Source organism: Carassius gibelio, chromosome B21 (assembly GCF_023724105.1).
Source record: "Carassius gibelio isolate Cgi1373 ecotype wild population from Czech Republic chromosome B21, carGib1.2-hapl.c, whole genome shotgun sequence".
In the NCBI taxonomy this organism is placed as follows: Eukaryota; Metazoa; Chordata; class Actinopteri; order Cypriniformes; family Cyprinidae; genus Carassius; species Carassius gibelio.
Window position 1 is genome coordinate 6,584,678 of NC_068416.1, and position 12,795 is coordinate 6,597,472.

At 37.7% G+C, this 12,795-nt stretch overlaps 1 protein-coding gene across 1 annotated transcript; it reads right to left on the reverse strand.

Moving 5' to 3' along the window:
- Positions 1-31: 31 nt before the first annotated feature.
- Positions 32-12,003, reverse strand: LOC127985355 (heat shock 70 kDa protein 4). Its single transcript, XM_052587334.1, has 19 exons — positions 11,690-12,003; positions 9,955-10,012; positions 9,726-9,866; positions 9,521-9,643; positions 8,806-8,905; positions 7,800-7,933; positions 6,567-6,811; positions 6,343-6,419; positions 6,095-6,246; positions 4,582-4,688; positions 4,368-4,501; positions 4,064-4,245; positions 3,203-3,295; positions 2,894-3,043; positions 2,298-2,423; positions 2,116-2,223; positions 1,910-2,029; positions 1,665-1,826; positions 32-956 (listed from the first exon to the last, which is right to left on the reverse strand). The coding sequence occupies exons 1-19, from the start codon at positions 11,794-11,796 to the stop codon at positions 759-761; spliced, it is 2,517 nt and encodes an 838-aa protein (XP_052443294.1). The 5' UTR covers positions 11,797-12,003; the 3' UTR covers positions 32-758.
- Positions 12,004-12,795: the final 792 nt, after the last annotated feature.

A 12,795-nucleotide genomic window follows, 5' to 3' on the forward strand; every position in this document is an offset into this window, starting at 1 on the left:
TGATTCCAATCATTCCAATAAAATGACTATATACCAAAAAGAATTTATTCTCATAATTCTCATCATTTGTGACTGGAATGGACACCAAGTTAGATTCACACAGGCTGCAGAGTAGAAAAGGAAAACAAACAGGGGTAAACGCAAAAGCCGTCGACACAGAATGACGCATCTTTTACAATGAAATGCTGCATAACAGTAACTCAGCTCTATTTGAACATACAGTGCAGCTCATGCCTCCGCCTCCAGAAAGTGTTCAGCAGTTTCAGTGCTTTAGAAACTTCACTGTTGAAGTTAGTCTGTGCAACAAATCTTCAATGCTAATAAACTCTCCAAACAGTAGATCAGAACAGAAACGTGTTATCCGTTTAACAGCTCTAAACCAGTCTGTCCCACTTGATAATCCCGTCCGCCTTCTTTTCGGGAAACTGGAACTGTGGATATTTAAAAAAATAAAAAATAAATAAAAAAAGCGACAGACCAGGTTCTCGTCCAATACCTATAACATGTTTTTCCTGTTTGAAGAAACAAAGAAGGGAGATTGGATCTCTATGTATCCTGTTTTAAACAGCAAAACAGAAAGAAAGAAAGAAAGCGAGAAAAAAGAAATAAAGAAAGAAACATTCCACCGACAGCAAGAGAAGTGAATCGTGCAGCCTGCTTCACCAAAATCAGTGTTTTTTTTGTTTTTTGTTTTCTAAGTCCGAACTTGGAGGCATATGAGAGAGGCTTGTGCAGACGCAGAATAGAGCTGAATGAATTTAGTCGAGGTCCATTTCGGGAAGCTTGGCCTTTGTGTTTTCTGGGCCGTCTTGGGTCTTCTCTGGGTTGCCCGTTTGGGCCTCTGACCCCTCCTGTCCGTTCACAGGGCCGTTCTGTTCGGCCGGCGTCTCCTCCTTGGGAGGCTCCACTTTGGGCTTGGGTTTGGTGACGATGTGATTGCAAGCAGAATACAGCTCCTGTGTGATGATGAAGACACAGTCAGAAGATTCGGTTCTCAAGAGGATACATATGTGACCCTGGAGCACAAAATCTGTCTAATTTTTCAAAATTGGACAATATTTGTCTGAGATAAAACTATTTGAAAATTTGGAATCTGAGGGAGCAAAAAAATCTAAATATTGAGAAAATCATCTTTAAAGTTATCCAAATTAAGTTCTTAGCAATGCATATTACTAATCAAAAATTATGTTTTGATATATTTACTGTAGGAAATGTACAAAATACCTTCATCTTTATTTAATACACTAATGATTTTTGGGACAAAAGAAAACTGTATAATTTTGACCCATACAATGTATTGTTGTCTATTGCTATAAATATACCCCAGAGACTCCAGACTGCTTTTGTGCTCCAGTCACATATCTGCTAAAGGCAAATAATGAAACGAGTTTTAAAGTGTTTTTTCACTATTATTTAAAGCAGGATCTGCATTTTCATTGTTTTAAATAAAAGATTTTTGTATAAATAAGAGAGATAATATGCTCTTGAATCCACAGATTTGAAAATCATGACCAAAATAATAACGTGCACAATATAAAGTAGTGTTTACGAGAAGCAGAGGTCCAGGGAACGAATGCATTTCCTGGAGAACCCACACAACTGGATGCTTTCTGAGCACCGCTTTTGAGCCAGAGGGCCAATCTCAATACTGGTGAGGATGGTACCTTTGTTTTGGCCTGGATCTCTTCTGCCTTCACCACAGGGTCCTGACTGAGACTATGTTTGCTCTGCAGATTCATACTGTTGTTCATCCACGTCATGGTTTCATTCACCTGCTTCTCCATCTTCATCATCTCCAGCTCATCCAAATGATCATACAGCTCATCCTGAGTTCAGAGATCACAGAAGTCAGATTCATCCCAGCTGGAATGTATAAAAGGCTATATAAATAAATGTGCCTTGACTTTACCTTGGCCTTATAAGCCTCGACGACCTTCATGTACTGCTGGATTTGCCTTCCAAGCACATCCAAAGCTTTCGGCCGCTCCTCTGCCTCCCTGTATCGGCTTTGAATCGGATCTCCAAGTTTCTATGAGCAAACGCTTTAGGGTTTTAATTTTTTCATTCTTTTCAACGGCTTAAAATTGCAACAAATCAGCAACACTTCTTGTCTACCTTCAGCTCAGCCAGTTTATCGATGTACACTTGCTTCTGCTGGTCCTCTCCTTCTTCATACAGCCAGTTCTCAGTGTCCTCCAGTTTCAAGGAGAAAGAGTCTCGGTCCTGCATTGAAAGACGCCTCTTAATAAAAACCATCTCTTAGAAGCATAGCGATCTTTCTGAATGTAGACACTCACAGCCTCGCTGACAAAGTTCTCCAGCACTCCATGCAGTTTGTCTCTCATTTCATAAACGTATTCCTCCACGTAGTTCTTGGCATCGTTTCTTTCCTTCTCCAGCTTATCCTGCATAATCATCTTCCCCTGCAGACGAGAAAACAAAACATCAGAAACCACTTCTAGAAAAGCCACCTGCATCTTTGATCAGTGTTCAAATGTTTCTGATTTAATTCATTAGAAACTGCAGTTCTTAGATTAAGCCCAGTTTGGGAAACTGGTGTGATGTAATATTTAATGCATTTTATGATGTTGAAAAATGGAAAACAAGAACGAAATAGAAGAAATCACCGTTTGAAAGCATTTGGGGCTTTTCTTGATTACATTGTTTCACTACAAGATGTAAAAAAAAAAATAATTTTGTCATTGAATCCTTCGAGTTTTGTTCAAAGAGCTGAATCGTCCAAGTATTTGAGTGAAGCCTTTTTCTTAAATATTTAATCCAACATAGACGTAACATTAGACATTAGTTCAGAAAGGTGGGAGTTGTGCAGCTCTAGCTTCAGAGAAACGGACGGCTGTGGTGTAGTTTCAGTGCTTTGCACACCGTGATGTACCTCGTTCTCCACGAACAGATTGAGCGCGTCGCTGGCCAGCTGCCACTGCAGGCTGTTCTCGATCGGCAGATCCACCATCTTGGTCTTCACTTTGGCTTTCTTGGTTTGTGTTTCACTCTTCTTCTCCTCCTGTTTGTTGTCTTCTGAAGTCTAAAAGTCATTAGTCACAGAGAATTAGCTCTTTCTCCAATGCACTACATGTCCGTTTACTAAATAGCATGACTCTACTTTTAGATGCACAACGATCAGGCTGCAGTTAGAAATGCATGCTTTTAAAAACGTGTATTTTGTTGAAATGTTTTCACACACCTCCATGTCTTCAGTGTCTGATTTCTTTTCTGCATTTTCTTTCTGATCTTCACCTTGAGCCTTCTGTGCTTCTTGATCCACTTGCATCTTGTTCTGTAAGGAGCAAATATAATAATAGTTCATGAGGTTTTGTAAATGGCTATGATCACAAACACACTCAAAACTTAAAAAAAGTAGCTGCTCCTGACCCAAACTCACAATCATTTTGAATCAATCTATATACTTTTGTTTTTGCATCTCACAAGCGTCAATGGAGGCTTACTTCCACCACAGAATAAAAAGTACATAAAAACGGCAAGGTTTGTAAGGATCATACAATATTCATCTGAGATACAACTATTTGAAAATCTGGAATCTGAGGGAGCAAAAAAATCTAAATATTGAGAAAATCATCTTTAAAGTTGTTCAAATGAAGTTCTTAGCGATGCATATTATATGCATATGATTCTTGAAGCATGATCTTTACTCAATATCTTAATGATTTTTGGCATAAAAGAAAGAATATATATAGTTTTGACCCGATTGCTTTTTAGGCTCACAGTTCGGAGTTTAGAACTTCTCACTGCAAGATATAAACTTCACACTTTAGATTTCTTTCTTCAAAATTGGAACTTTTCTAATATACATTTTTATTCTGTAGCAAAAATAAGCTTCCAGAAACACTTTGGCTATACAGTATTCATTTCAGAAGTGACGCCTGTATTCTGTTCACACACAGAACAACCGTAAAAGAAATTCACTTCCACATTTAAATTTAAAATAATGCTAACAAAACAAGTTAAAATCTAGTTTTTAGAGTTAATGCTTCATATAGTTATAATTGATGTCATGGATAGATAAAAGCATTAGAAATGACTTTACCTCGTCCTCTTTGGCTGGAGTCTCCGTCTCCATGGGCTCCTCTCCTTCTGCAGACTTCAGGACCTCCACCAGAGAAGCGCTGGACACACTGAAGACCCCGTGCACATTCACACGCACCTTCACCTTCACCTTGGAGCTCTCTCCTGACGGCTGAGGCACCACCTTCTGGATGTTAAACTGGCCTGTGCACAGGCAGAAATTAAGAGTGACACATTCGTTTGCGGACATGTGTGGACTAATTCTTACTGAAGTAGTACTGCGCTAATTTCCAAGTAAGCAAAGTAAAGCAGCATTCCCAACAAACCTATGGTAGGATCAGGATAGGGCAGCTCTTTAGGATTGTTGTAGTAGGCCTCCAAAGAGAAAGGCTCCTTCCGGTAGAAAGTCAACACTTTAGAGAAGGGTGCGGCATGGTTCTTTGGGAAAACCTCACAATCACTGCAGAGCAAGACATAACGTGACTATTAAAGAGTGAACTAGGAGAGTAAATCCTGACACACAGAGAACCAAGAACACACCTGATGCCTTCGTCAGCCGCGGAGGTCCACTTCAGAGAGATGGGGTAGGGAACCACTTCTGTGATGGAGAACTCACGCACTTTGAAGGCGGGTGACAGGATTGCACACTGAGGAACAATAAAGATTTGTCTGAGAAACACTGTAGGCTGCTATTATGAGACACAGCTGAAAAATTAGCTCTGTATGCAAAACAATATGAAAAAACTGGCGGTACAAACTATCACAGGAAGTCACTATCACAATTCAGTGGTTACAGAATCACACATGTGGTAGATTAGGGCCCTGTGAAATCAGTTTTATTTTTTAACAAAATGCTGTTTTGATTTTTCTAGATTCTGTTTAAATGGTTAAATAAAGTTTTTGTTATTTAATAAAATAATTTAAGTTAAACCTTTCCTGTTCTTTTGTCTCACATAATTAAAACAGGGAAGATATGTTTCCATTCATGAAATAACAAAAGGTATTATAAAAATAAAAAAAAACAACATACATAAAACTCTATTTGCCATTAATAAGGAGCAATAAATAAATAAATAAATAAATTCATTAATAACAATAAAAAAAACTAAGAAACAACATTTATTATGACTAATTTTATTTGTCAAGAATCCCAATTATACAATATAGCAAATATTACGTAAAAAAATATAATTAAATTGCTTCAATTGCTATACATTGTGATTACGATCTTTAAATTAAAAAGGTCAAACATTATTTTGTGTATTTGTAGTAATGTTTAAAAGTTAACGCAGTTTAAGGTCCATTAAACATTATTTTCCACATAATGTACATCATTGTTGCTCCTCCCTGCACCGCCATCTGAAACATGTTGATTTTTAAAAAGAGAAGCGAGGTGTGCTCTGATTGGCCAGCTATACAGTGTGTTGTGATTGGCCGAGTACCTCAAGCATGTGACAGAAATGTTACGCCTCTTACAATATTTGGCGTTTTAAGAAGGCATAGACGGGCCTTAACTTTAAGAAAGAATATCGCTTGGGTTTGCGACTTTAAGGTCTTATTTGTGACCCTGTATCACAAAAGCAGTCTGAAGTCTCTGGGGTATATTTGTAGCAATAGACAACAATACATTGTATGGGTCAAAATGATCGATTTTTTCTTTAATGCCAAAAATCATTAGGATATTAAGATCATGTTCCATGAAGAAATTTAGTACATTTTCTACCGTAAATATATTAAAACTTAATTTTTGATTAGTAATATGCATTGCTAAGAATTAATTTGAACAACTTTAAAGATGATTTTCTCAATATTTAGATTTTTTTGCTCTCTCAGATTCCAGATTTTCAAATAATTGCATCTCAGACAAATATTGTCCTCCTAACAAACCATACATCAATGGAAAGATGATTCATTCAGCTCGAAGAAATCTCAATAAATAAAAAAAAAGACCCTTTTTGTGGTCCAGGGTCACATTAGAGTTGTATTCCATTTCGGTGTATGTTCTCTAAGATATCAGCATTGTCCATTAAAAAGCGAATGTCCAAGAACTAACCTGCAGTGCACATCCTCTGGCCACAGCCTCGTCTGCGTTCAATGTCGTGCTCAGCTCTTTTCCGAAATATTTGCTGATTCTCTCTTTGATGGCTGGAATCCTGGAGGCGCCGCCTATGATCTCCACTGCATAGATGTCGTCTTTCTTCAGTCCTGGTTATAGGAGGAAGAGAAAAACACCACCACTGCTGCATCACTGCTTCACAGGAAAGAAGGCCCACTGCTGAAAGCTCAAGGGCTTGTACTCACGGGTCTGTTCCATGATGCTGCGCAGCGGAGCCTCCACCTTGGCCAGCAGATCTGTACAGGACTCCTCAAACTTGGCTCTGGAACAAGACCGTCATCAAGATATTATTAGACCTGGTATTTCAACTAAATAACCCTGCTGACATCATAACACACAAACATTTCCCCATCACGGCTCACAGCTGACATCGAGCGCCCAGTTTAGCTGCTGGCACGCGGTCACTGACCTGTTGAATGTGCCGGAGACGTCGATGTCATTCATGAAGCATTCAATGTTGAGCGGCAGGTCCGAGGAGTTGGCGCTCATGAGTTTCTTCAGCTTCTCACACTCCTGGTAGAGCCGGACCAGAGCGCGTGGCTTCGATCGCACGTCCAGCTTGTACTTCTGAGCAAACTCCTCACAGAAGTACTTGACCAGCACCTCATCGAAGTCTTTACCGCCCAGCTCAGGGTCGAACGCAGAACCCAGCACCTACGTTAATCAGACACATTTACAAAACTATGCATTTTAAAACGGTTTCTTTAAGGGTTAATTCACCCCATTATTTACCCCCACGTTGTTCCAAACCTGTAAGACTTCTGTGGATCTTCAGAACACAAGTTAAGATATTGTCGATGAACTTTGAGCATTCTCTGAGCCTCCACAGACAGCAACACATCTCAATGTTCACAGGTCCAGAAACATAGCATGGACATCGGTAAAACAGTCCATGTGACCTCAGGGGTTCAACTACAACTTTCCGAAGCTACGAGAATACACTTTATGTACAAAGAAAACAAAAACAATGACTTTCTTCAACAATTCTTCTCCCCCGACTCATCATCTTCTGCCATTTTTGAGAATCTCCCTTAAGCGTAAACAACGCTGATGGTTGTTCTGATGTCACATGGACTGTTTCATGGATGTCCTTACCACGTTTCTGTGTCTGGGAATATTTCAGTTGCATTGTTGTCTATGAAGGGTCAGAGAGCGCTGCGAATGCATCAACAATATCTTAATTTGTGTTCAGAATATGAACAAAGGGTGAGTAATTAATGACAGGATTTCCAGTTTGGGTTGAACTAACCCTTTAAGCTTCAATGGTTTTGACTTGACAACTCATCAGCTGATAAGAAAAAATACACATTAACTATGATGGAAACACATTTACAGAATGAATTCAACCATGCGCATCAAAAAAAGTCATGTGACACTGCACTGCACGGGATAAGTTGACAGAGTCTGAAATGTTGTTTTGGTCGTTCGTTTGGTCATTATTTAATTAAAATAAATAATAATTTAATAAATAAATCTAATATATTTTTTATTTTAACGTAGGTTTTTCAATTACCAAACATGTTGTAATAGCTTCACATTTAGTTAACAATAATAAGCTAACCCTGCCCTGAATATGAATGTTTGACAGTTAAGAAAAGGCACTATAATGTGCATAATAAAGCCTGTGGAGAGAAGGCCTCACCTTCAGCTTGCCCTTGTTAAAGGCGCACACAGAGACCTGGTACCCAGCGTGACCAACATCCACAAACACCACGATCCTGGGCTTCTCCTCAGGAGCAGGCAGGTCCTGCTTGTAGATCCCATACGCCAGCGCAACTACAATCACAGTTAACACGTCAACACATTCAACTCTTAAAACTGAAGTATCACTCTAAAAAATGACTGTCAATTTAACGGTAAAAGACTGTAAAAATGCTACAGTAAAAACCTGTTAAACAGTTAACTGTAAATTCTCCTACTATATACGGTGAACAACTCTATATAATTTTACAGTAGTTTACTGATTTTGTAAGTGAAATAGACTGTATAATTTACAGTGAAAAACCGTAAACTGACATTCCCAGAATTCCCTGCGTTACATTTCAAATTTTATGGGTTTTTTTGTTGTTGAAATAACGGTTTATTCTTAGTTTTTTCTTTATCCGTTATGTATATTAGGGCTGTGTGAAACACCATATGTTGTTTAATAAGTTTTTATTGCATTATTTCACTTTCATCATGTGACTTTCTCATCAGCATTTGGTGGTTATCAAGTGTATTACAAATCAGATTTCAGTACTTTAATAGGTTGGTATATTAACATTATATCAGCTAATGAAATTACGGTATTTAACTGTAAGTTTAAGATAAAACTGTAAATCCTAAAATGCTGCTATCGTATATTTCACAGTAATATTCCTGCAACCACAGCTGCGGGTTTTAACAGTAAATTTTACTTTATTTTTTAAATATAATTCAGTGTAGAGTTAAGAGTCATATGGAAACTCTTTTATTTGCTTGTATTTTTTATGTTTTGGGGATCCAACGCTGTACAATCCATATCTGTTTTGTCGGAAAGGGAAAAGCTCAAATTATTCAGCTCATCTTTTTCTTCTTTGTGTTGGGTCTGGCATGATATGAAAGTGAGAATATGACTTGACAGGTCTGGGATAAAGAAGTATGAAGTTAACCCATCATTAGTAATTCACCTGCTGTAGTGTCATTCATGAGTCGGAGGCAGTTCAGGCCTGCGATCTGTGCAGCATCCATGACTGATCTTCTCTCAGCATCAGTATAGAAGCTGGGAACCTATGCATGAGCATGAGAAAACAATCACTATTCACATTCATTACACAGTTACTACAACTGCTAAACACATAAATCATAATGCGATATTCTGAAAATGGGATCAGTGATGTAACTGGGACTAAAGATAGAGAAGAACAAAAAAAAAGAAGAAATTCTCAACTCAAGAGGCGAAAAATCCTAATGTGAGGCGAAGGTAAAAAAAAGTATTCTATACATACATATGCATTTATGTGTATCGCTCTATCTATATGTACACATGCATTGCTTCACAAAAGTGTACTGCATGCACACAGTACAACAGTTTTATATATAACTTTTAATATATGGCTAATAATTACATTTCTGACAATAAAACAATCAAGAATTTTATAAATCTGCCAATAGTCCTAGAATTTCTGTAAACACAGTTTACACAACATACGATTACTTTCAGTTTATGCAAATAAAATCTGCTTTTTTCGCCAAGTGCACTCATGCATATCACATATGATGAGGTTATTGACAGCCTCATATATCACAGCTCCTACTGAAGATGACCACACAGCTAATTTTACAGACACATTATGCCGTACGGTTCTAGTGAATATTTCAAGTATACTTAGAGAACATGCGTACAGAGATGACGCAGTCTGCCACAGGTTTTTTGAGCGCAGCTTCAGCGGTCTCCTTCAGTTTGGTCAGCAGCATGGCAGTGACCTGCTCGATGCTGAACACCTTCTCCTCCTCCATATACATGACCTGTGAGACGGACAGCAGAACCAGTGTCACAACATACACACGTGACTTTCTGACATGATCTCTGCTGTTTCATTAGTCTTACCTTAATACCAGTGGTTCCAGTCGGCATCTGAGCCAGATCATAGACCAGGCCGGACTTTGCCGCCTGAACATACGGGTCAGTAAACGCCCGTCCATGGAATCGCTTAAAACCCTGCACAGTGTTCTTGCAGTTTGTGACCACCTTGTTATGAGAACAGAAAATACCATTACATCTTCTGTCCATCCTTGTAAGTTGCTTTTATACTTATTTCAAACTGATAACCACTTACCTGGCTTTTGGCGGCGTTACCTATCGATCGATTACGAGGACCAAAGGACACGAATGACCTAAAAACAAAAAATCTATTTAAAATGATCTTAAACGCTTGAAACTTTAACTTCATGCTCCTTGAAAGAATTGCCCACCACAACATTTTAAATTCCTGAGAGTTTGTTTCTTCATCAGATTTTAGAGAAATGTAGCCTTTCGTTACTTGTTAACCAATGGAAGCTCTGCAGTGGATGGGTGCCGTCAGAATGAACATCACCGTAATCCACACCACTCCAGTCCATCAGTTAATGCATTGTGTAGTTAAAACACTGCATGTTTATAAGAAACAAATCCATTATCAATGCGTTTTAACTTCAAACCATTTCACTCCACTTTCACAAACCATTTCCATAATCAATAAAAATGCTTCATCTAATAAAAACGTCCGTCTCCCATTGTCCTGTAAAACCCAGACACAAAAAGCTTAGAACGGTTTATGCTTGCAAAAGGTGCTTAATCTGTGCATATTTCTCCCCCGAGTCAGACAAGACAACTTTATAGAGTATAGACTTGTATTTTAAAGTTAAACGTGTCTTAATGATTATTCTGTTCATTACAATCATGTAGACTTCACTTCTTAAGACATTGTCTGATAGACTGACGTCATGTTGATTTTTGTGACGTTTTAAATCAGCTGTTTGGACTCTCATTCTGACGGCACCCACTTGCTTCTTGTAGGATCCACTGGTGAGCAAGTGCTGCAATTCTACATTTCTTCAAACCTGTTCCTGTGAAGAAACAAACTCCTGTACATCTTTGATGGCCTGAGGGTGAGCACATATTCAGAATAATTTTAATTTTTGAGTGAACTATCACTTTAACTAGTACTCGCCTATGACTTCTTCCTATCCCTTTTTGAACAGTTTCAGTATGATGTCACAATGAATTTTTCATTGGTTTTGTATTGCTTATGTTTTATTCATTTGTACATTATATTGTCCTTCTTTTTAACTGTTCTAAATTTATACTCAAAATATAGATTTTGTATAAAAAATACATTTTTTATTTTATATATTTTTTTATACTGGTAAATCATGATTCTTAAGTAGTCGCATTTTTAGAAGCATTTTAATAAAGTAACCTATTTTGTTCGGTTTTGTGGACTAAAATTCAGTAATCTAACGTAAATTACACTAACGTTACCTCATTTTTCCTATTATCTCAAGACATTTCCTTGGTGCATCAGAAACTATAATTTAACATCAGTTAATATTTTAAATGACACGTTAAACGTCATGTAAATGCTTAAATGATATACGTTACTTGAAGAAACATAAGAAAAATCATTCATTGTAATGTTTATCGGGTTATGCGCGGTCTAATGTGCTAGAATGTTCCTGTGGCCGGCGTCGTGACGTCACACCACGATGTAGCGCGCAGCTAATAGCTCTCTTTCATCACTAACGTTATTCTCTCAATGAAAAACTGCTACCAAATACACACTAAAGAAATATTCATCATCCTTCAAAACAGAGAATCCAAATAACAGGCAATATTAATCTGATACTACGGCAAGTTGATTTAAATCAAATCAAACTGACATGATGGAAGAAAACATGCTCTGTTCACGTTCCGCGCTTCTTAGGTTTGCCGTCACCGCGTGAATGGATTGTGAAAGGTCAATTTTACAATGCATGCGGCTTCTAGAAAGAGTAGAGTGTAGAGCTGAATGAAAGTAAGGTCATTTGACTCACGGTGTTGATCGGTCGCTGTATTCGTTCGCTACGGTCTCTATTCCGCCGGCTCTGGCCACAGCAACGTAACAGCTCTGGAAGCCCACATCAAACCCCACAACCGACATCTTCACAATTACACACCGGCTGAAATACTGAAACCTAACAAGAAGTGTCCTTTAAAATATACAATAGTCACGGAGAAGCGCGGTTGAGCTTGTTATTCCTAAAAAAGTCGAGTTTAACGCGATTTCATAGCTCTCGACTGTACATTAACTAACGTTAGACCGGCTGACTGCTGCAAGCAACGGTTAAAAGCCGGAGTTCACGCTGTAGTCAACGATTTTCTCGCGAGACTTCGGGAGTTCTAGATGGCTCTGGAGCTTTCCTTGAATGACGGAGCCATGACGACAACTCCAGCCGATCGAGAATAATTGTTTGTGATTGATTTTTTTGTTTTGGAAAGATGTGTTGTATTGTTAAAAAGGATAAAGATATTTATCTTATAAATATACTTTATATTCCAGCCAAATATGTGACCCTTACACATGCCCTTACATCACAAAATCAATCATAAGGGTCATAAGAAAGCTGAATAAATCATATCTCCATTGATGTAGAACAATATTTGTCTGAGATGCAACTATATGAAAATCTGGAATCTGAGGGAGAAAAAAATCGAAATATAGAGGAAAATCATCTTTAAATTTGTCTAAATGAAGTTCTTAGCAATGCATATTAGTAATCATGAATTAAGTTTTGATATATTTACGGTAGGAAATGTACAAAATATTGTAATGGAATATGATCTTTACTTAATATCCTAATGATTTTTGGCATAAAAGAAAAATCGATAATTGTGACCCATACAATGTATTTTTGGCTATTGCTACAAATATACCCCAGAGACTTCAGACTATGCTCCAGAGTCTTAAATCATATCCACAAGTGTAAATTCTCCAATAAGATGTATTTTAGAGAGTTGCAACAATAGTTTGTCAGAAAATACTAGAAGGAAAACACTTGTTGTGCTGTTTTTCAGTACTCCCCTTTAAAATGATCACTTTGTATTTATTTATTCATTAGTTAACTTGATTTATCTGTTGTTTTATTATTATTATTATCTT